This window comes from Eumetopias jubatus, unplaced genomic scaffold (genome assembly GCF_037043125.1).
Source record: "Eumetopias jubatus isolate StellerSeaLion01/CBP00866 unplaced genomic scaffold, mEumJub1_p1.0 scaffold_2, whole genome shotgun sequence".
NCBI lineage: Eukaryota > Metazoa > Chordata > Mammalia > Carnivora > Otariidae > Eumetopias > Eumetopias jubatus.
Window position 1 is genome coordinate 27,261,192 of NW_028274808.1, and position 24,483 is coordinate 27,285,674.

The 24,483-nt window shown below is 51.9% G+C and overlaps 1 protein-coding gene across 1 annotated transcript; it reads right to left on the reverse strand.

Moving 5' to 3' along the window:
* Positions 1 to 7,481: 7,481 nt before the first annotated feature.
* On the reverse strand, positions 7,482 to 23,455 carry DUSP4 (dual specificity phosphatase 4). The gene is made up of 4 exons (XM_028087567.2): positions 22,589 to 23,455; positions 13,506 to 13,651; positions 12,258 to 12,477; positions 7,482 to 11,624 (listed from the first exon to the last, which is right to left on the reverse strand). Exons 1-4 carry the CDS (start codon positions 23,019 to 23,021, stop codon positions 11,239 to 11,241), a joined length of 1,185 nt encoding a protein of 394 aa, XP_027943368.1. The 5' UTR covers positions 23,022 to 23,455; the 3' UTR covers positions 7,482 to 11,238.
* Positions 23,456 to 24,483: the final 1,028 nt, after the last annotated feature.

The following is a 24,483-nucleotide window of genomic DNA, read 5'->3' on the forward strand; positions in this document are numbered from 1 at the left end:
GACTTTTTAAAATTCAACACCAAAGGCATGATCCACAAAAGAAAGAAAACTGATAGGCTAAACTTCATTAAAATAAAAAAATTTCTGTGAAAGACACTGTGGAGAGATGAGAAGACAAGCCACAGGCTGGGAGAAAATATTTGCAAAAGACACATCTGATAAAGTACTGCTATCCAAAATATACAAAGTTCTTAAAAACCCAGTATTAAGGGGCACCTGGGTGGCTCAGTCATTAAGAGGCTGCCTTTGGCTCAGATCATGATCCCAGGGTCCTGGGATGGAGCCCCGCATCGGGCTCCCTGCTCAGGGGGGAGCCTGCTTCTGCCTCTCCCACTCCCCCTGCTTGTGTTCCCTCTCTTGCTGTGTCCCTCTCTGTCAAATAAATAAAACCTTAAAAAAAAAAAAAAAAACCCAGTATTAAGAAATCGAGCAAGCGGAGTAAAAATAGGCCAAAGGTCTGAACAGACACCTCACCGGAGGAGAGAAACAACAAGCAAGCATATGAAAAGATGTTCACAGAACATCTGTGGTGATGAGGTGAATGCAAACTAAAGTCACAATGAGAAAGCGTTACACACCTGTTAGAATGGCCAAAATCCCAAATGCTGGTGCGAATACAGAGCAACAGGAACGCTCCTTCATTGCTGGGGGGGAGTGCAAAACAGGACAGCCGCTTTCAAAAACAGTTTGGCAAGTTACTTACGTGCTCATAACCATACAATCCAGCAATTGTACTCCTTGCTATTTACCCAAAGGAGTTGAAAACTGTGTCCACACAAAAACCTGCACACAGATGTTACAGCAGCTTTACTCGTAACTGCACAAACTCAAAAGCAACCAAGATGTCCGTCAGCAGGTAAACAGGGTAACCTGCGACACGTCCAGACAATGGGCTATTATTCAGCTCTAAAAAGACACGAGCGACCAAGCCATGAAAAGACATGGAGGAAACTTGAATGCCGATTACTAAGTGAAAGAAACCAATCTGAAAAGGCTACACACTGTGATTCCAACTATATGACATTCTGGGAGAGGCAAAACTGTAGACGGTGGAAAGGTCAGCGAATGCCAGGGGCTAGGTGGGAAGAGAGGGATAGATAGGTGGAACACAACATTTTTAGAGCAATGAGAATACTCTAGGATATTGTGATGGTAGACACGTGTCATTATACAGTTGTCCAAACCCATGGAATGAACAGCACCCAAGAGTGAACCCGATGTCAACTATGGACTTCGGGTGGTTAGGTTTTTGTCAATGCAGCTTCACCCGCTAACAAATGTGCCACTCTGATGGGGGAGGCCACACGTGTGGGGACAGGGTGTATATGGCAAATCTCTGTGCGATAGGTTTAAAAGAAAAATTATTTGGAATTTCAACAAGAAAAAACTTATTTTTCTATGTAACCTTGAGGTTATTAGAAGTCTTTTCAAATTCCAGCACAGTGTAAGAAGAGTTTTCAGGAATGGTGGCTGGTTTGGTTTGTTTTTAAACGTATATTGACAAAAACCCATTTGTGTACATAACTTTGTATGTAAGTAAGATTTTCATTTTCTCTTTATACCATCTCAGAAGCTGAGTCTCATTTAAGTAATTTGGTATTTGGCTAGATGATTTCAGATAGATTTTGTACTTTGGATTTATAATTTTGTTAAATTCACACAGGTTTTGTTATCACTTGGCAACTATTTGTTAATCCTTGAGTTTGAGAATCTTATTTGTCTTTTAGAAATATTTAATATTTCACAGCCTCGGTGTAATGGAAATCACTGTTTTAAGTCTAGGAAGTCATCAGATATCTGAAAGATGAGAATTTCAAAGAAGCTGATCAGGTTCTTGTTACTACTTTTTTGTTTCAGATGTTTTGTGTACTGGCTTAATTCTGTTTAGGTTCTATTTTTAGCTGTTGTATTTATGGTTTATATAAATTTTTATAATAAAATAATTTAAATTAAAAAAAGATAGGAAACCTACAGGTGCACATGAAGAAATAAATATTAAATAAAAACAGTTAAGATTGACCTAATTCTAATTCTTCTGACTTCAAGGTGATTAGTGTAAGCGTATATTAAAGAATCCTGGTATTTTCAGTTAGTTTGAAACTGGGGAGAACAAAGGGGAAAAGCAGAAAATTCTTTGTTTCCTCCACTTTGGACTCAGAGCTGGATTTTATAGACGGGTGCTCCAAAGTTGAGACCCAGGAGGATTATAAGGAAAAGGGAACAGTAAGCCGAAGGAGCTCTTCTCCCGTGAGCTCACCAGTGTATTACAGTAAAATACAAGTGATGGTCCTTCTCGGCGGTGGGGACCCAGCCACAGGGCGAGCGGCTTTGTTCTCTGTCTAAATAGTCTTAAAGGCAGAATAAAAAAAATTAATTAAAAAAAATAAGGTCAGGCAGAATAGTATATACCTAAGAGAACTGGAAGCAGGGACTCAAAATAGGTATTTGTTTAAAAAAAAAAACCACTATTATAAGCAAAGACAAAAGACAAACGGGAAATGTTTGCAATTCATACTATGGACAAGGGGCTAATTTCTTCCATACAGAACAGAGTTCCTAAAAATCTGTAAGATACAATCGGTTATGAACACACAGTTCATAGAAAAAAATACAAATGGTTCTTGAATACATAAAAGTGTTCTATCTCATAAGAAAAGAAACACAGGTTAAAATAGTAAATTAATGCAAGTTACCTATCAGAGTCACCCAGGCAGGTTTATGACAAAGTGAGTATTTGAGTAAAAAAGCAGTGTGTGGGGGGAGAAATTACACAAATATAAACACCACATACATTTCCATCAGACATATCACATTCTCTGACCACAGTGCAATAAAACTATAACCATCACATAGAATAGTTAAAAAACAAAAACCTAGCCTCTTGGGAGTTTAAAAACCCTCTCCCATACCATTCTTGAGCTAAAGAAGAAATAAGGGACATTATTTAAAAATAATTTGTCGATACTATATTATAAAATATTATGCAGCCATTAAAAAGGGTGAAGGAGAGGTGCGCCTGGGTGGCTCAGTCGGTTAAGCGTCTGACTCTTGATTGCAGCTCAGGTCGTGATCTCGGGGTCTTGAGATCAGGCTCCGTGCTCAGCGAGGAATCCGCTTGAGATTCTTTCTCTCCCTCTGCCCCTCCCCCACTCCACCTTCTCTTAAACAAACAAAAAAGGGTGAAGAAGAACAGTATATACAGACAGAGGACATCTCCAGAGTGTGCTGTCAGTTAGGTGAAAAAGCAGGCTCTGTGTGGATTAACACGTCTACACCAGCATCTGCTAGGGCAGGAGGGTCTGACTGAGCAAAGACATGTACTCTCTCATCTATTACTTTACGCCTTTGCAACTCAGAAGACAAGAATGTGATTTCTTAGTTTCTGTGTTCTCTGGCCCAGTTCCATCCTTTACCTGGGGCGACAAGAGTCAACGTCTAGCTGATCAAATTGAGGGCAGGGCAGGAGTAACAAGGAACAAGCGAAAAAATTCTGCCTAACCGTATTATCCTGTCAAACACATACATTTATACAACGCGTAAGTCCAAGTCTCAAAGCAATGACACCGAACTGCTCATTTTGGTTACCGAAAGTTACGGAAGTGGGATGTAGGGCAGGGATAGGGAGGAGAAGCTTTCCATTTTTACTCTTAAGTATTTGTGTTCTTTGAAATTTGGGGCAGTGAGCACATTTCCATATATTATCATGGAACAGCTTTATTGGGATATAATTTACATACCCTAAAGCTTACCCATTTTAAGTGTGCAATTCAGGGATCTTTAGTAGGTTTACTAAATTGAAGAGTTGTACAACCACCACCAAAGTGGTGATGCAAAGTTAGCTTGGAACTCTGACGGGAGACACCTGGAGCCTCAAGGCCAAGTTCAGTAGCTTCCCACTGAACCTCCCTACGACAGCTTGAAGGAGCCAAGTCCCTGGGTTATTGCTCTGATAGGGCTTGATTCCCTGCTTTCATGAGAAATCTGAGCACTGTTTCCAGACGACTCCCTATTCTGTCTGTGCTTGGCAGCCGTGAGGTTCTTGGGACTGCGATGGCACCTTTGCTAATTACCCTTAGAGCGCACACCACCGAGACACATGGATCCAGAGGCTGGACAAACCCTTTAGGGAACAGACAGTTATGAAATCCCCAATCTCAAGGGTAACAAGACTTTTCTATTAAGGCCTCTCCTGCAAAGACACATGTTGGAGAAATTGATCCTTTTCACCTGTTTCTAACCCCTTTCTATGCCTCCACCAGCCCATCTACCCTCTCACCAACAAACTTGTCTCCCAGGTAGAGGATGCCCCATTCAGCTGGTCAGAACTCAGTCCAATGGATATTGGACTACATTTTTTTTTCCGTTGGGTGAGGTTCCTATGCCTCAAGAGGAACATGTTCTTCTTGTTCTTTCTCCTGCCACAAAGTCCTTCCCTTGCCTTCTCTACCAGCAGCTAGGAAGGTAAGTTAGTGTGGGGCTGCCTCTTTCAACTTAGCTCTTTTACGTTCACAGAGTAAGGTGTTGGTCTAAGCTGGGTTGCCCTACTTGGGTCTCGTCTAAGAGCCCATTGTTGGGAGGTAGCAGATACGTGCCCATTTGATGGATGTTACTAATAATATCCTTGGATGAAAATCCAGTCCAAACCTCCCCACCCTCACGGCGTGATATGTGCTCAAGAGAAGCAGGGGAAGGAGTTTAAGCAAGGATTCATGGAAACGTGTCTGTCTCACCCAGAGACCCCGGAGCTGCCCAGGTCGGCCTGCCTCCGCTGTCTGACAGACAATTTCAGTAGCTCCGTATTCTGCTGGTGGAGAATCCAACACACACTCTCTCTAGCCAACTGTCCTCCATATCAGGCACTCGGCTGGTCTCTGTGCCACTCACTGTGTAGCAGGAAAGACAGCTTGGGAGGACGCCAAGGCAAAAGGGTGAAATCTCATGCGGAGGTGGGGGTCCTGAAATCGGTGGTTACCTCAAACCCTCCCACCTCTGTTCCCTCCTTGGATGGTGCTTTTACAGCTTTCTACTTTCTAGCATTTCTTTATCGAAGAAGAGATGTATCTTGTGATGTCTTCTGGATTAGATGGGGCCATTGATAGAATGCATTGTGACTGAAAGCTCTTTCAGTCCTTGGAGGAGATCTTAGATGACAAATGTCTTTCGATTAGGAGTGAAACTTGCATTTTCAGGTTTTCTTGAGTCTGAGAAGCTTGACACTGCTTCAGCCAATATAGTAGAGAGGAAGTGACATTCTGTGACTTCTGAAACCAGATCATAAAAAGGGGTGTTGGCTGGAACCCTCACGCTGGAGCTCTGATCGGTCTTGTAAGAAATCTGACTGCTCTAAGGAGACGGTGTGTTGGCGCTCCAGGTGACGTCGCAACCAAGCTCTCAGCTGAAAGCCATCCACTGCCCATGATGTGAGCGCACCATTTTGGATGCCCAGCCTACCCACCTTCGGACGACAGCAGCATGAGCCGTCACTGACTATGACCACCTGAGAGACGCCAAGGGAGAACTGCTCAGCAGAGCCTTTCCCAAGTTTCTAATCTACAAATTCTTGAGCAAAATAAAGTGGTTATTGATTTACACGACAAAGTTCTTGGGTAAACTGTCATAGTAATAGTGACAATAATTGAAAGTTACGGTCTGGAAGTTGAATGGAAGGGGAATGGAAGAAGACAGAGCTGTATCAGGCGTTCCTGAACTAGTTTTAAACCAGAAATCACCTGTGGGTCTGTAAGGTCTCTGACTCTCTAAGTTTTAAGTGGGCCCCAAAATCTCTATTTTTAAAATAATCTCCCATAGTACAAAATGATGTAAATCCCATCCCCCCACCTTGGGAGTCTCTCCCATCTGTGTATCAGTTTTCCTGCCTATTTCTGCATGAATATTTCTCCAGGTGAAATCAGGATCATTTTGCCATGTTCCTCACAAATGCTGTTGGGTGTTTTGAGATCACATGAAATGTAGATTAATTTATGGAGAAATAATAGCTTTTCAGTATTAAGTCTGTTTATCTGACACAATAGTACATCCTTTGCTTTTTTTACGTGTTCTTTTTAAGATTTTATTCATTTATTTACTTGAGAGAGAGAAAGAGCACTAGAAAGAGCAAGCACAAATGGGGGGCAGAGGCAGAAGCAGACCCCCCGCTGAGCAGGAAGCCTGATGCAGGACTCAATATCAGGGTCCTAGAATTATGACCTGAGCCAAAGGCAGACACCCAACCAACTGAGCCACCCAGGAACGCCTTTACGTGTTCTATGTCCCTTGGTAGGGCTTTACCATGTCCATCATATGGGTCTTGCCTGTCTCTGGTAAAGTTTACTGTAGACTTTTCATTTTTAAATTATATTGTAAATGGGATCTACTACTTCTATTTTACTTTTAACTGATATATTTACCTAAGAAGGCTATTGATTTTTTTGTATTAATGTTACAATCAAGTACTTACTGAATTCCCTTGTTTCTGATGGTCTTTTAGTTGGTTCTCTTTTCTTTTTCTGACACATATCATCTGCAAACAATTTGGCTTCCCAACTTTCCAAATCCTATTACCTCATTTTTTTCACGTGCGAATCACATTGACTAGTGTTCCCAGGTTAAATAACAGTGATACAGTGGGAATGCATGTTTACTAATATGTTTTCAATTTACAATTTGGGAAATTCGTACCAATGGAATTTGATACAAGCAATCCACAGATCAGCACTGGGGGACCACTGACTTACATCCATGTATTTTTTCAATCTGGCCTTGACAAATATTGCTAATTTTCATGATCTTTATGGAATATGAAGCCAGTAAAATTTCCTAAGATTCTGTGTAAGCCAGGCAGGACCCCCTTGTTATCGATAGAGTGGGGTGTCCCAGCATGGGTAACGCTTTATATATTCTCCTGCTATAGCCCTAATCACTTCCTGCTTAGGCTGTTTGATTGACTTCTCCCACCAAGGAGCCATCCTTGGGGCGCCTGGGTGGCTCAGTCGTTACGCGTCTGCCTTCGGCTCGGGTCATGATCCCCGGGTCCTGGGATCGAGCCCCGCATCGGGCTGCCTCATCAGCGGGGAGCCTGCTTCTCCCTCTCCCACTCCCCCTGCTTGTGTTCCCTCTCTCACTGTCTCTCTCTGTCAAATAAATAAATAAAATCTTTAAAAAAGGAGCCATCCTTGTCACTCCATCCTGTGCCTGGCCCAAAGTAGATCAGATGGAGGACACTCTCTGTCTCTTATTGTTCAATTCTTTCTTCCCATGGGAGGCTTTTCCTGGAGAAACCAGGTTCTTAGAGACGCAGGTCAGCCTGCTCCTCTCACTGTCCTTGGGTGGAGTTCAGGGTGCAAAAATGGGCCCACCAGTCTACCATCTTAACGTCGCTGTCACGAAGTGCACAGGATTATCAAACGCCCCAGACCTTCTTTCGTTCCCTTCCAAGTCATCACTGCAGTGCGGTTTTCAAGGAAAGGATAAACCAGGCCAGACATGGTTGAAAATGTATTTATTTTTCTTCAAATGATCTTTTTCAAGCAATAAATAAAAAGACATGTCGACTCTTCTAAAAAACGAAACCAAACAAAAAAAAATCCCCTCAACTATATACATCCTACCGAAATACAAGCATATCAAATGTAGAAATGACATCACTCTGAAAGATGGGGCTATTTACAAAAGTTACAAGTATTGCATTGCTCTGTCTTGAAGCCTCTTCCTCATATGACTCATAAGCTCTCAGGATGGGCAGGGTGCTCCTGGGGGACAGGGGTATCTCAAGAGGTGAAACTCCCCATTCTTTTTTTTTGCTAGACAAAGGACATTTAAGGAAAAACCTCAACATCCAGACACTGTATTTAGGTCCCTAACAATGCTCCACAGGTCAGCTGCCCTTCAAGGGGCACGAAAGGTGCCCCGTTCAGGAGGTCGCATGCTCCCTGAGCTCCTGAGAGAAACCATCTTGTCCCTCCGCCGGGCTGGGACTGGCAGCAGGAACCTGCCGAGCCAGCGACAAACCCCTCGCTATGGTTTCTGAGAGACCAGCTAGTTCTGTGTCATTAAGACCCACCTCCAGGGGCACCTTGCCCTCCGGAAAGCAAGGTGGTTTTCCCCACCTTGGCGGCACTCGGAAAGCACCTGGGGAGCTTTGAAACATACGGACGCCGGGGTTCCAGCTCCAGAGATCTTGGTTTCATTGCTCTGGGACAGCCTGGTAGCAAGGTTTTCAAAACTCCCCAGTTGCTGCCAATGGACAGCCAAGGTGTACCCCTGCTTTAATACTACGGGCATGGCGGTGGGCTCCCAACCGAATCAACCACCTACCGCATTTCTGTCCACTTTCCCACAGATTTTTAAAAATTTCTCGCATGGCTTCCCAACCTTGTTGAAAACTCTGGAATCCAGCTAGAACGAGCACCTGAGCAAAACGGCGTCAGGAGGAAATGACTAAAGCTTCGAGCGCCCAGGCACCATTCACAGACACTTCAGTCTAATAGTTCTCCATGGGAAAGTCAAGGCCATTACCCTTAGTGCTCCACAAACATCCTTGGGGTCACACAAGATTCCAGGAGGGAGCTGACCTCATCCCTTGGTCTCTAGAGAAGAACCAAGGTAGCCAACAGCACCGTTGATAGGATCAGTGAAAGTGGCAATGTTTTCTGGCCATTACAGAAATTTTGCATCACCAGAAATCACTTCATGGGAGAGATGCCGATTGAAATCCACCTGGCTATTTGAGCTGACCCTGTGGCGGTGTCTTCATTACAGTTACTTCGAGTCATCAAAGAGACTTCCCGATGACAGAATTACGACCAGAAAAAAAAAAATCCCCTTTTCCGATCAAGCCGACTTCCTATTTTATCTCTGAGAGTTCTGAGACTCAGGCTGTTATCAAGTACAAAGAAAATGGCTTTATAAATAGCAGTCTGACACGGTGACAGAAGACTTGAACTGGAAAGCGGGGGAAAGACATGTCTGGGGCTGGTCCTGAGCTCTGACTGTCCGCGTGGTTGGAATCCAGTCTGGGAAAGCACGATACACAGGTTTTGGCAAATGTACACTTGTTCTATAGAAAGTGAGTCTGTTCCAGGTTGCCTTCCCTCCCCCTGCCATAGGCTCGCCTGCTCCCCAGGTCTAACCGCCCTTGCAACCCATAGCTCTCAGAGCTGCAGAGCTCACTGGACCTCACTAATCACAAAACACAGAGCAACTTCCAGGAATCAAGGAAAAAGTAGGAACGGCCAACTGTGCCATCTCTAAATAGGTCCATTGTCCAGGAACCCAAACCCCTCACCTCACCCCTACCTATTCAGCCAAGCAGCTCCCGGGGACGGAGGCTCCGGAGCCTCTGGCTTTTCTAAAAACAGGAAGCGGGAACTCTGGCCTCACCCAAAGACAGGGCTTGACAAAGGCAGGATGAGTGATGCCAACACAGGTTCATGTTTGTGGAAGGAAATGTAATGAACCTGGTCCTGTCTGGGATGCCAGGATGAGAAAGAGCATTCCAACGCTATTCTGACATTGAGGCTTGAAGTTATTTATGGATGAGCAAGAATGTTCATTTAGAGCTAGACTCCTAAGGGGCTAAAAAAAAAAACAAAAAAACAAAAAACAAAAAAAAACCCAAAAAACAAACATGCTCTCATTTCTAGACAAGTTTGCAAATACCTCTAAGCTGACACTCTGTAACACTGTTCCACTCTACTACAGATGAAGTGACATGTAGCTTCCCTCTTCCCTCCCCCCAAGCCCAACCCGCAGAAAACATCCGTCTCCCTCCGAAAGCCTCGGCTCCCTTTGGAAAGGCCCCTTAAAATGGCATTATCCCAAGAGAGAATTCCACAATGGCGCCTGCGTGCCCACAGTGCTCAGAATAGAAGCCCATGGTGCCCAGGATAGAAGCCCAGCAGCCGGCTTCCAAGCAAAGGGTCTAGCCAGCTCCTTACACCCCCTTCCATTCTAGACCTGAAACAGCGTGTTCACCCCCCTCTTATTGAAATATGGGCCTTTAAAAATATTCACCTAACCCAGGAGTTTTGAGAAGGCAAGAACTTGCTGTACTTCCCCCTAAGCAAACCCTGTAACACGAAAAAAACGCCGATTTATGCAGAAGAGAAAAAAGATGGTGCTTCTGATCACCAGAGGATGCACGTCCGGTCCATCTCTAGTTAGCTGCTTGTCCCAGGGGCCTCGCTCCACGATTCACTGTAAGACAATCTCAGTTGCACCCCATTTCCCAGGAGCACCTTTTACGACAGGGCATTTATCACAGATGATAAACAAGTCTTCCGGAAGGGCTGTGAGAAAAGGCTCCCACCGCCAAACTGAATTACTGATCCTGAGAAAAGGCTCTATCATTGGGACCTAGAGCCGCTTTCGTGTTCCCTGTACCCAGGAACCAGCTTCAAAAGGAATCAGAAAGTAGTCCTTCCCTTCTTCCTCCTACCACCCCACACTGCCTGCTTCTCAGTGACAACCAGTGCCCACTGACCCTCAGGCTACCTGCTCCGTACCTGGGACACACCGTCCAGTTCCCAACCGCCTTGACGTTTGCGAGCCATGAGGCTCCGCGGCGGGGCATTGACGGAAATATATCCTAAATTCACCGTCCCTAGGCTCCTTGCACTTACATCCTCTGAGGAAATTCTTAATAAATACTTTTATTTATTATTAAGCATCATTATCCACCTGTTGGTGATTTCGAAAGGAAAACCAGGTCCTGTAAGATTTCTTAAAGAAAACAAAACAAAAAACAAAACCTGTTCCAAGAACAAAAAAGAAGGAAGCACACAGAACCAGGCACTTCTGGCAAACTTTTTTCTTTTTGTCCCTTTCCCACCCCCACACCCCACCCCCGCACCCCTTAATAAAACTGGGTGGGCACATTTGCCAGGATCTGTGGGTTTCATAACTTCAAGCCTTACTGCTTAAAAAAATGAGGTAAGAAATTCCTATCTGCAAAGTAACACGGACACACAAACCAAACCGAGGTCTTCCCTGCCCGCTGAGGCAGCCGTTATTGCTCTAAGTTGGAGTGTTTTGTTTTGTCTGCTTGTAAGGTGTTTTCGAAGTCCTTATTGCCATTCTAGCTGGCCCTGGAGGAGGGGATTTGGGGGGGGGGACGCCTGGTCGCCGGGCCCTCGCGCTGTCAGTCCCCGTGGGCGCTGCCCACCCCGCGAGCCCCGCAGAGCCCCGCAGAGCCCCGCGGAGAGCCGGCGGCCGGGGTCGGGGTCGGGGCTCCCCGCGGCCCTAGCAGCTGGGGGAGGTGGTGATGGGGCTGTGCAGGTACGGCAGGCTGCTGGGGGCCGCGTGCACGCCCACCGACACCGGGAAGCTGAAGACAAACTGCGACGTGGGGGTGGGGGTGGCCTTGCCCCGCTCCCGCAGGGGCCCGGAGGGGCTGGCTGCCTCCACGGCGCAGGACGTGGCCAGCACCTGCGACTCGAACTGCAGCAGCTGCCCCATGAAGCTGAAGTTGGGCGAGATGACGCTCCGCCGCTGCTTGACGAACTCAAAGGCTTCCTCCAGCCTCACCCGCTTCTTCATCATCAGGTAGGCCAGGCAGATGGTGGCCGAGCGCGAGATGCCCGCCTGGCAGTGCACCAGCACCCGGCCGCGGCGGTCCTTCACCGCATCTGGGGCAGAGAGCGCGGCGCCGTTAGTGCCCTGCGCGCCCCACCCCCCGGGGGGGCCAGGCGGCAGGTGCGGGCAATGGGGGGCGGCGGGGGGGGGCGGGGGGGGTCTGAGGAGTGTTGGAGGAGGGGCACTCCCATTCAAGGCATAATAGTCCTAGTGAGGAGGGGGCGGGGGGAAGCCCACTTGCAAGGGACTCTAGCGTTCCACCCCTTCCGGGCTATTTTTGAGACTTCACCAAACAAAAGCACTGAGCTTGGGAAAAACCCGGATTCAAGCCGGTTAAATCCCAACATACCTCCAAGGATTTCCATTTGCGGAAACAAAAACAATGACCCCAATTCTCCCTTTATTTGTCTTCCTCCCCATCCCCAAAGCCTTATCATATGGACATCTGGAGACGGGCAAGGAAAATGGTATTGGCTGCGTAGGCTAAGGGCTCGGGCGCGGCAGCCGATCTCCCTATCCGCCCTGCAACACAACGTCCAGGCGGCCAGCCTCCCTTAGAGGCAGAGGGCACATGGGTACACCCCGGATGCAGCGCCCCCCCCAAGCCCCTCCTCCAGCGGGCGAGGACTCGGGGTTCCCCGCCATCCTCCCCGCCCTCCCCAGCGTCCACCGCAGCGCCAACCTACCGATGTACTCGATGGCCTCCATGAACCAGGAGCTGATGTCTGCCTTGTGGTTGTCTTCCACCGGGATGCACTTGTACTGATAGTGTCCTTCAAAGTGGTTCGGGCAGTCAGAGGAGACATTCAGCAGGGCCGTGATCCCCAGGGCATCCAGCATGTCCCTCCGAGCAGCGTGGTACGCGCTGCCGAGGTAGAGGAAGGGAAGGATCTCCACAGGACCCCCCTGCACCAGAAAGGGAAAGCAAAGGCCCCCGGACATGGTGAGTGTAAGGCACCCAGAAAAAGGGCTGGGATGCTCAGGATGGGGAGAGGGAACCTGCCCAAGGTGGGCTTTCACAAGCCCTGGGGAGAACGCCTGGGGACACAGCCCTCCCAGCTTTCCCCTGCACCTGCTGGGGCTCCCGGCGAACGACAGGCCCAGGGGACTTCTCTGGCCTTTCCACTCTGCTCTGCTGTGAGCAGAGAAGCCGGGACGGGTAGAGCCTGGTGGGCCCCCCTCACGGGTTCAAGCAGCCCGCCTCCGCCCTGATACATGAAGAGGCAGACACCGTGCTGGCCTTGCCACACCATCTGCGACATTCATCTACACCTAGCTGGTGTGTGGTCAGGTGGCACACTAAAAATGGGTGTTATGTCAGCCTCACAGGCTAGAGGAGGCGTCTTGGCAATATGAGGTAACGTCGGCTTAAATTCGTGACATTTTCTGAGTCACATTGAGTCAAATGATCTGGGATCTGGGAGCAGAGTTGCTGGACCCCATAAATTCGCCCCATCTAATGAAAGAGCTAGAGTCGGGGCTCGGAAGGAATATAGCGGCTTAAGCGGGTTTTCTTAGGGGAGGGCTGGCCGACCATTTATGTCCACTTGGCATTTACAGTGGGTTGTGCACAGAGGGGGTGGCCTCAGGTCCCTGGGCCGCGTCTTCAACGAGGGATGCTCTCTCAGCTTTCTACGTAGCCTGTCACACACTTCTGATTTCAGCAATCCTCGCCTGTCTGCACGTAACTTCAGAGGCTAAGTCAGACAGGTACGTCTTTGTATTTTTCCCAGAGGGGCTAGTAAGAGGGAAGGGGGAAGAATCCCAAGGATCAAATGGACCTTCCCCAACACCCCATCCCAATATTCAGGGTTCACTACATTCTCCCCAAACTGAGGGACTGTGTCCCAAAGCCCTGAAAAGCAGAAACCTGAAAATAAGCCCCCTTGCCCCCACGTTGCCGCTTCCTCCCGGGCTCTGGGCCCCGAGTCCACCTGGTCGTGCAGTGGGGTTCCACAGGAGCTGCAGTTCACGTCCAAGGATTCGGCAGCGCTGGGGGGCACAGCCGGTGGGAGGGCTGCCAGGGCCTTGGTTTTGGAACAGAATTCTGGGTACTCGGAGGAAAACCTCTCATAGCCACCTGTAAAAGAGAAATAGGGTCGGGTTGATAGGGTCACTAAGCCCGCGGGAAACCAGAAAGTACTTGAGTCCCACCCCTAGACTGAGAATGGCCGCGAAGCTGAGGCTGGCTGGATCTACACTGGCCACTGGGTGGCGCTGTGGGCCCAGAGATAAAGTCTGTGGAGGCTTCGGAGCGCCTCATTTGGCGGGGACTTCATCCTGAAGGCTGAAAGGAAAGTTTTAGGAACATGACAGGTTCGGGATGCAGATACAGAAAGGAGGACGTGCCGGGGGTATGCCGAAGGGACCTTCCCCAGCAGCTCCTGAGGGTGATGATAAAGCATGGAAGACAGGATGGCCACTGGGGGTTCCCACAAGTAGGGAGGCAGCCTGGTGCCAGGCCCTGGGACCTACCAAGATGTCTGTCATCCCCCAACTCCAGCCCTTCGTTTGGAGAGGTTCTCGAATGTGGGAGAGAAGGAAAAAAAAAAAATTACCCTGGCACCAGCCCTTCTGGATCTCAGCAACAGAACAGATGCCAATCGCCTGGCCTCCCGAACAGCTGTTCCATCCACAAGGGGCCAAAATAAGAGGAAAGGGGCTTAAATACAAATCCCTCTTGCTACATACAGGTTTGGGGCAAGGCAGGATTTCCTGCCCTGAGAGTTGCTAAGCTCTGGAATGGTTATCTGTGGGATCGTCTTCCGGGGAAAGGAGGTCTTTTAAGTAAAAAGAGATAAAGGGCCAACTTCTCTGGAATAGTATTAGTGCCAAGCAGAAAGGTGCCGGCTGGCTGGGGGTGGGCAGAGATGGGGGCAGGGGGACACCTGGAGGACAGAGACACCTGGCCAGCATCTGATTCACTTAGGGAGCGCTGGGACTTGGCTTGGCGAGTAACTCGGCATCTACTGTCCACGTGCGGCCCTGCCTGTATTTTTATTTTGTAGTTTCTGTAGGACCCACAGTGGATCAAAAATTAATTCAGGAGAGCCTGCAGGTTGCCGAACAACCACTCTAACGGACCCGTTCACCCAATGGTCACGTCGGTGGCTGGCACAGCGAAGTGTCTGTGTGTAAGCGGTGTGGGGCCAGTGTGCCCGGGGACCATTCGTGGGAACCTTCCAACATGCAGACCTGTGACAGTGAGTCAATGACTTGCCCAAATCCCACTCCCCTGCCCCTAGAAAATACTGCTTTGCAGAGGAAGGGAAATGATTCTTACAGAAACACGGTATACAGTTTTTCCTCTGAGCCCCCCTCTTCTGTGTTCCCCTCCATTGCCTCCCTTGGGATAGAAATGGCTATCTCCCTGCTCACCGGCCTCGCTCCTGCTGAGTCACAACCACCAGCCTCCCGGGAAGGAAAAACCCGCTCGAGGGGCCAGGACTGGCAGTTCCAGGCGCATTGGTGGCCTTCATGTGGTCATCTCAGCACAGGGGCACCCCTCCTGCCCACTAGCACCCGTTTTTCCTGATAAGGCTACAAACATGGCTGTCCCAAATGCGGTGAAGAGAGGATGGGGGAAGAGCCAGCGAATGTCTTTAGCTGCGGCCCCTAAGACAGGACTTGGGGCAACTTCCCTCACTGTTCCCCTTGGATGGGGGTGGGGAACAGTCAGGGAAGGATCAGTCAGCAAACCGCTGGTGAACACCCATATACAAAGCCATTACTTGTTACTCTACACGTTTCTATAGGATTTGAAGATTTTTAAGTTAACTCATCTCTGTGTTTATATTACATAATTTGAGCTATTCAAATACAATTTTTTTTTTCCCACAGAAATGTAAGGCCTAGGCGGTGCCCTCCATAAACTCATCACCGAGACAGGCAGACTAGCAGTGCCCACCGGCCAGTGGCAAGTGGCGGGGGCGGGGGGGGGGGGGGGGCGGAGTCCTGGGGGGGGCCAGGGCCAGGCGGCAAGGTCACAGAGGAGGAGCACCCCGCCCTCCCCGGAGTAGCGGAAATGGGAGGGGCCTCAGAGTGATTGACACAGTGTTCTTCCCATTGCTGAGAAGGCCCAGGGCAGGGAACCGGGGCAGGGAACCAGACGCACGCGCCTTCAGACTCACAGGTCTGGGTTGCATGCCAACCCAGAAAAATCATCAGCTGTGCGGCCTAGGGCTGTCATGGAACCTCTCTGAGCCTCTCCCTCATCTGTAAAATGCGATGAACCGTCGGGGCCCGGCGGCGTCCTTCGAGGCCCGCTTGGAACAGCCAATGCTCTGCGCCTGGCCCCGGAGAGACACATAAGGCTTCCTCTTTTGGCACCTACAAGGGGACCCAGCATTACTGGCAACTTCCCAGACTTTGGACAGCCTTCTCCTACCGGGCTTTACCGATTTTTTTTTCCACTCACGGTCCTGAGATCTGGTCGTGGGACAGTAGAAGGGCAGGCCTTGCCCTGTCTGAGTTCCAGGACCTTTCCCCCTCAGGGACATCCGCTGCCTCGGGGTAGATCCTCGGCCAACCCCACAGGCAGAGAGCGGAGCAGCAAGCACAGAGGGCTCCAGGGGTCGTGGTGGGCAGGGGGCAGGCGGCCAACTGGGCAGGACAGAGGTGACCCAGGGCCAGACCAGGCTTGAGGGGGGCCATTTGTCATCCCCACCTCCCCCCAAAGCCCCCAGACCTCTCCTAACAGGGCAGAGAGGGTGGGAGGAGACAGCATTAGAATGGAACAGAAACATTATGACTGAAGTTCCCTCTGGCAGCTCTTGAAAGAACACGCAGAAAGGAACCAAGTGAAGAAGAAGATTAGCCCAAGGGACTGGAGCATCCCAGGCCAGGGGCAGCAATGAGAGGGTTTTTCCCTCCTGAGCTGTCACTAGCTTCGGAGGATCCATTACAAGGAGCAGCACCAAAGGAGGTCCTTCTTGCAGATAGATGAGCTGCACTGGGCCAGGACGTGTCGGATGAGTAGAACTCACAATGACGGCAGGGCCAAGAGTAGGCAGGCAGGGTGGTAGGGGCAGAAGCCTGCAAGTTAGGAAACCACCCACGCCCACACCCCACAAGAGCATCCATCCTCTACGGCCATCAGCGCCATGTTAGTAGAAATGATAGCCACTGTTATTAAGGGGAAATGCCCACTGTGTGCCAGGCTCTTCCCAAACATGGGTCCAACCAGCAGCCTTTGAGGTGACTGGCCCCGATGTTACAGAAGAGGAAACTGAGGCGCAGGGCCACCCCCCCCCCCCAAGTAAGGGCAGGGCCAGCGTTCAGCCCACTGGCCTCAAAGCCACCTGCTAGTCTGGCCATCAGGAGCCCACCCTGCTGTGTGCCCATCTCTGCCTTCCTCGTGGTCCTTCTCTTGGGGGAGGCACAGCCTGCTGGTTTCACTGCGTTGAAGACACGAATGTTCTGGCAAAACCAGAAAGGATCTGAACAGGACACTCCTGACATTTCACCAAACTCTGCTTCTTCCCAGGGCTTTTCAAACTACAGGTTGTCACTGAGAAGTCATGACCAGCACGTTTTATTTAACGGGATATAACAGAACAGAAACCTCTGGAATGAATTTTATTTAAATAAAATAAAAATTATTTAATAATTTTTCAGAACTCTGGTTTCAGGTGTGACCGTATCCCTACAGGGTCATGATGTCAGGATTTCAGACCGCATCATCTTTAAGTGCCAATACTCTGTGATCCGAAACGTCACAAACTTCATTTGCAAACTATGAACTGGCAGCAGGTGTCTCTGAGATCTGCTTTTCGAGCTCCTGAATACAATTTCATGACACATACGCCAATGACTTTCCACCTGTTCTGTGTCCAACAGAATGTAATTCCACAACAGATAATCTGACTCATTTTGACCCGTTTTTCCCGTGTTCTTAATAATTGACTTTCTAGTCTTAAAGTTCTCATTTTCTCATCTTCATTTTGAAACTTGAGAGGCCAGAGGGGAGAAAAGGAATATAATGCCTCCCCACCCCACCCCCGATCAACTTTCTTGAGGAATAGCTGAACTCCACACTCTTTTTCTCAGACTCACACAGCAAGGCAACTGTCACAGCTTACTGCAAAGGACAACCCACTGGCCACACGTCCATGCGGAGCTGGGACAATGTGCATAAAAGTGTTCTAGAAAATACTCCAGAATACTTCCCCTGATGTGGGCGTTAACTCAGTTAAGCACCCCCATAAATCCTGAGCAGTACTCAAAACGTACCTAAGTGAGCTTCTCACGCTGGGACCCCAGGCACAGACCTGTGTGTCCTGCGCCAGGTGGCTGACACCTAATGCCTTACACTGGAGCTGGGTCTGGGTTGCCGTCCCTCCCAGCACTTCTGGGCTATCTGCTCCGTTCAGCAAGCGGACTTCTGCTGGCTTCCGTTGGAGAGTGAACTTTTCTTCCTGTCAAATTGCCTTTGTCAGGAGGCAACTGCCTCCCAATAAGGAAACTGGCTATCTGGTTTCAGATGTTCTGATTTTTTAAAGGAATTTCTTGGCTCCTTAAGAAGGCCGCCCTCGGGGCGCCTGGGTGGCTAAGTCGGTGAAGCATCTGCCTTCGGCTCAGGTCATGATCCCAGGGTCCTGGGACTGAGTCCCGGGCCAGGCTCCCTGCTCAGCAACTAGTCTGCTTCTCCCTTGGCCTCTGCCCCTCTCCCCAGCTCATGCTCTCTCTCAAATAAATAAATAAAATCCTAAAAAAAAAAAAAAAAAAGGCCACCCTCCCTCAGTCCTGTGAGGACAAGCCCAAGGGAGCTGTGATGGGCTTAATTAATAACTATCAGGTTTTCACTTTCCATTTGTACCTACACCCCATCTTTAGTTAGTTTTGTTCGTTGGAAGCATCCAGTTCAAATGATGCAAAAAGCCGTGAGTTTGCTTCCTTCGTTGTCATTCTTGAATGAATTGCAGTGGAAGTTAGAGATTATCTTTAAGGCCTACCATTTAGTGTAATTCTGATGCTCTCAAGCCTCGGCTGTCATGGGCATTGTATCATGTTTGTAAGGAGAAAAGCACCTCCATTTCTCTTCGGGGGGAGGAGGTGTGCAACCTCATAGCCCCCGGGGTTTGCTGTTAGATACCACTACCTTGGGGCGGGGGAGGGGATTAGGATGGGTGGGGCAGAGAGAACCCAGCCGGTCACCACAGTTAGCACGGCTGCGGGCTGAGCACTCCCCACGCGGTCACTGGCCTTGCGGGCTGTCTCCTACAGGGAACAGTGCCTGGGGTCCCAGTGTGAGAAGCTCACTTAGGTACAGAGAGTGTCACGTCACCATCCGTATGGTCAGGCCCTAGGACTAGAGCACCTGTGAGTTCCAACCTGGAGGAAGAAGCTAGACTTACCTAGTTGATCATCCTTTCTCAACAGCGCCAAGACAACTTTTAAATCAGAACTCAAATAAAAACGGACAAAAGTCATGAGCTGAGATGAATTTTAGCCAAGAGAAAAGCAAAATAGTGTTTTTATACCTAAAATCTTCTGCGTAAGACTGACTTATCTGAGAAGTATGAGAGGCAAAGAATGACTTCTAATAGGGTAAGAAAATGCTCTTTTTGTCTTTCTCTTATGACCAGGGTGTAAAACCCCAATCCCAGGATTTACGAAGGAAAGAGAAAGGGGCTTCAAAGGAGATGTGTATTGTAATAAAATCTGAAAAGCTGAAATTTCTAAACTTTCCCTAAAAATGCCTTACAGGATTTTAAGTAAAGTAAACTTAGAGGAATGGGAATCTTAGCAAAAAGACCAGAAAATGTAGTGATTTAGGTGATTGCTCCTAGCAAAACTTGGATACTATTAGGAAATGTAAGGGCGAGGCAGCATTTTATTGATATTAAGTAACATTTACTCTTAACTGTGAATTCTTGCATGTGGTATTAGTTAACTACCAGCCATGAGCAACCACTGCCCTTCCAAGTGGCAGAAAGAGAAAACAGATTTTGAAGCACCATTAGTTGGTAGAATGAGAGAGCCTTTGGCTGGGGACGATAATACAACTTCTGAAAATATTCTGCAGCGTTTCTGTCCCCACAGGTTGGCAGAGACCAACACTCGGTTCTTCCTCCGGCTTAACGTCTGACCACTTTTACTCCACGCTCACCAAATGAGACCTACACACAGTCCCATTACATGAAAATTGAAATGAGCAACTCTGATGGGAACCCTATCAGCCAACCCCTAACCCATTAGGGCATTTACTAAAGATAACCTAGGGGGCTTTTCTCCTGCTCACCAGTGTTTCCCTTTAGTTCCCTGCCCCCAGAGTGCCCTCCCATGAACCCACATTTTCTCCACCAGAACTGAGGAGGCTTGCTTCCTTCTCCCAGCCCGGTAGGAGAAGACACTTGCCGGGTCTTCCTGGCCTCACTAGGGATGGCTTTTCATTAGAGGACCAAGAGCAGGAAGAAGAACGGTGTTGAAGCTTCCTCTCCTTCGCACATGTATGAGAAGAAACTAGGTTACATAGAATATGCCCCTGTTAACCTGGCAGACCTTCTACCATCACTGCAGACCTAGCCCCTCCCTCACCACCCCCACCCCCACCCCCACCCCCACCCCCACCCCCACCCCCACCCCCACCCCCACCCCCACCCCTCTGAATCTGAGGCGACTGCTCCCAAAGGCAGCCTCCCTTTGCTTAGAAGACACTGCAAAACCTTTCCTGGCTACTCCCCGGGCCTGGTCCTGAAGAGGCATTGGTTCTACCTGCTGCCCAGGCCTGGACGCTCGAGAATGCGGACTTGGAGAAGCCTGGCGTCGCCCTCCCTGCCACACCAGGGCAGACTACAGGAAGCAGTGCAGGCCTCGGGACGAAAGAGCCCCTAGAAAATTCCTTTTTCTTTGGCCAGGGATCTCGCTAACGGCCAGGGGACTGTCATTTTCCCCGGAGGCTCCTGTCCTACGAGGGGGCTGTCATTGTACCCAGAGGCTCCTGTCTTACCCCGAGCACGAGCCTCGCGCCTCACGGCGAGTCCGCGGGGCGGCTCTTCCGGACGGATCCGGTTCTGGACTCTCCCCGCGGGACCAGGGAGGTGCCACGAGCCGGAGGAGGAAACCTTAAAAATACGCCTTCCCGCCCCGGGGCTTAGGTGTCCTCGCGCCCGGAAGCCCAGGGGCCTAGGTCCCCGAGCTGCTGCTCTGGGGCGATCCCCTCCGGATTTCTTCCAGGAAGAAAAACAAAACAAAACGCACCCAGACTCCACGTGGGTCTGCACGACCTCCAGAAGGGCCCTGGCTTCAGAGGCCCGCCAAGGAAGGCGCAGGTTTGGGCTCTAAATCAGGAGGGAGAATCCAGCGCAGCGCGGCACGGAGAACGCCCCGGCCAGCCCGTGCCACTCGAGGGGCCCATCGCCTCGGAGAATTTTCTCTCCCCTTTGCCACGAAAGCCGGGGGTGGGGAGGGGAGGGCGGGAGTGCTCCGCTGCCTCGCCCCCCACACTGGCGCGGGAGGGGGCTGGCCGTGCCTCCGCCGGGGGCTCCCGGGCACTGCTCCGCCACCAGGCAGGCGAGGCCACCGGGCCCCGGGCGCCCGGCTCGCCGGGCTCAGCGCCGGTCCTTCCGGTGCAACCCCTTCCTCGCACTTTCTCTTAAAGCGCTTTGGGGAGAAGACGGGAGGATTAGGCTCCCTCGTCGGTGCAAAAGGCAGCCCTCACAGAAACAGAAAAATCAGCAAAATCGCCTTAGTAGTTCAACCAAAGGTCAACAGCAGCATTTCCCCAGCAGCTGACAGGTCAAATGGCCAGGAAACAACTGGCGAGAACAAAGCCCCCCGCTGTTCGGCAGGGGCGAGCCCTGCTCGCCGACACTGAGCGGGGTTGTTGTGCTTTTTGGAAAGGGCGGCGGGGAGAGGTTTCCGCCCCTCCTCCCGCCACCACCTCCCTTCCTCTCGGGTGAGCAGGTCCGGAGGGAAAAGGAAAGGAGGGAGGAGGCGAAGGGCGCCTGCAGGGAAAGGAGCGGCTCTTTGAAGGCCTGGGTCTGAAACGCCTCGCGAGTTCGGAGGCCGGGACCGGACGCGGGCGAAAGAATGCGCGGAATGTGGCGGTGGGAGGCAGGGGCGCAGCGCGGCAGGGGCGCTCCTACCCACAGCCGGTTCTGCGCCCCCCCCCCCCCCCGCGCGGGAACCGCCAAGGGCCGCGGCTCCTCCAGGCCGGGCAGGTGCGGCCGGTGCACCGTTCCTCCAGTCACTTAGCACGCGGTCCTTTGGGGGTTTCTGACTTCCAGATTTGACAAGAACTCCCGTCTCCGAAGAGTTGCGCCAGGGTTCACTTAAAGCAGGCACGCGCCGCCAACAGAGCGTCGAGAAGCGGGTCTGAACAAAAGGTCGTACGTCTCCGCGGCCTGGATTGAAGGGGCGCAGTCCCATCTCGCGCTGCCCGGATACTCAGTCCTCCCGCCCCCCTGCTCCCGGAGCTGGGGTCTAGCCCGAGGCGGGAGAAGTTGGCCACTTTCCAGGCGGAGCTCGGAGTCGGGCAGCAGGGGACGAGACACAGCTCCACACAATGTCCGAAACCCGAGCTGCCTTTCTGCGTTTACGGAGCCGTTCCCACTTCGGCGCTCACCCTTCACTCTCTTTCCCACCTCTAGGATTCTCGGGACGCGGCGCAGGGCCCGGGCACGCCAAGCCAACAGGCCTGACCTGTCCCGGCCCGCACAGTGGCACTGGGAGCACCCCCCCGGACTATAGGTGGGCAACGCAGTGGAGTTGCTTCGCCTAAGAGACCCGACGGTCAGTGAGTGTAAATAAATGCAGAAGCTCCGAAGAGTACGGACTGGCAGGTGACAGAGGAAACGCACCCTCACCGTCTCTGAGGACTTCGGGCGCGCTCGCACTTGCACGCAAACGCGCAGAAACCTTGCAAACCCATGCACACCAGCGAGCACAAAACAGCGCGCGGGGATCCTCGCGGCCACGAATCCCTCCGGGCACTTCTTCCCCTGCCCACCAAGGCTCAGGCCGCCGAGCCCCGCTACACCTCCCCTCCGGCTCGCGCCCCGGCGCCCGAGTTTACCTTTGAGCAGGCAGATGTCGGTGCGCTCGGCGTTGCGGCGCAGCGCCTGCACTACCAGCGACACGGTGCTGTCTTCGCGGAGGCTCTCGGCGCGCGGGCTGCGCTCGTCGTAGACGATGACCGCCGAGTAGAGGCCGGAGCGCAGGCGGGCGCGCACCTCCTCCTCCGCCGGCAGGATCTGCTCCAGGCTCACAGAGCCCTTGGCGCGCCGCCGCACGATGGTGTTGCAGCGCACGTTGACCGAGCCTCGGATGTAGCCCGCGCTGTGCGCCAGGAACGGTCTGCAGTCCAGGAGCAGGCACTTGCCGCCGCTCAGCAGCCCCAGGGCGCCGTGGCCGCCGCTGCCGCCCGCGCCGCCGCCGTTCTCTTCCCGGTTCATGAGCCTTTTGAGCACGCTGCAGTCCATCTCCCGCAGCTCCTCCACCGTCACCATGGTCGCCGGGCACTCGAGGAGGCGAGGCACACCTGGGCCAGCTGGGCTGCAGGAAGGGGCAAGCGGGGGCTAAGGGAAGCGCGTGCAGAAGTGGCTGCAAACTTGGCCCCCACGGCCTCCCGCGGGCGAACCTCTTCTCCCCGGTCCCCTTCCTCCCGCAGTCTCGCGGTTACATAGCAGTCCGAGCGGCCTCGGGCACCCGGCAGCACCGCGCGCGCTGCCGAGGGGGAGGTGGCGGTGGAGGGGAGTGTGTTTACGGGAGAGGACCACGGGCTCCCTTCTGTTGTTGCCTCTATTGTATCTGGCCCGTTGTGCTGCTCCCGCCGTAGCCGCCACCGGCGCTGCCGTTCCGGCCGCCGCTCCCCACCAGCAGCCGGAGCTCCGCGCACTGCCCCAGCCAGAGTTTCCTCTTTGGCTTATAGATGTATTAATGCTCCTCCGCTCTCCCCCGGGAGGGGGCAGATTCATTACTACCTCCCGAGGCCCCGCCTCTTGCCATTCCGGGCCTCGCGCCCTCCCCCCCACCCCACCCCCCGCGCCGGCTCCCCGCCCCATCCCGGATCCCTCCGCCCCCTCCCCTGCGCGTGAATGGAGTGAGGGCCGCTGGCGCCCAGTCATGGGAACGCGACGTCACAAAGAGCGGAGTAAACAGGGCGCTCGGCGCTCGCCGTCAGGCCCATTCATAAAACCGAGACCTAGAGGAAGAGGGAGGCGGCCTCCGACCGGCAGGCGAGCGGCAGCGCCGGGACTTTGTGAATGGAGCGCGGCGGCGGCGGTCGCGGCCGGCCGGCCCCGGTCTCCGCGGCGCGCGGCCCGCCGGACACTAGTCGCCGTGCAGCCAGTCCACCCCGCCGCGGCCGTGCGGCGTTCGGCGTACGGAGAGCGGCCAGCCAGGAAGCCGGCCTAACGGAGGCCGGGGCTCGGTTTGGAGGTTTCGTTCCATTTTGCCTCCGTGCTTCCCCCTTCGCAGCCTCGCAGGTCTCCTCCGGCGCACCGGAGTGGAGAGGGCCACGTTGCCCCGCTGCCCAGCGGGCACGGCCCGGGCTTACGGAGTGCGTTCCGCCTGGCCGGTCGTTTTCTCAGCGCGACTCCTCAGACGTTAGCTTATGCATTAGCGTGATCGATTTTCATCTCCCGCCATTAAATCAGCCTTATAGCTTCCCGAGGAACGCGGGCAAGCCCCAACGTACAAGATGAAAGAGAAATGCCCTCCTGCCCCGAAGCCCGGTAATAGCGAGGTGTTGGGTTTGTTGCTTTACGACCCAGAGGGCGGCATTAAATTGTCGGAATGTTGTTCCTACGGAGGAAGGCAGGGGTGCCACTCCCGTCCACGCTTCCTAAAGATGCTTTATTACAAAGATTTTATTTATTTATTCATGAGAGAGAGAGAGGCAGAGGGAGAAGCAGGCTCCCCGCTGAGCAGGGAGCTCGATGCGGGGCTCGATCCCAGGACCCCAGGATC

Bases quoted from the DNA above. Each gene is read 5' to 3' on its own strand.
- DUSP4 (XM_028087567.2), bottom strand. From the start codon at position 23,021: ATGGTGACGGTGGAGGAGCTGCGGGAGATGGACTGCAGCGTGCTCAAA. The intron at 13,652-22,588 runs GTAAACTCGGGC...TCTCTTTTACAG, and splicing joins CGACATCTGCCTGCTCAAAG to GTGGCTATGAGAGGTTTTCC. The intron at 12,478-13,505 runs GTGGACTCGGGG...TTTCTGGTGCAG, and splicing joins GAACCCCACTGCACGACCAG to GGGGGTCCTGTGGAGATCCT.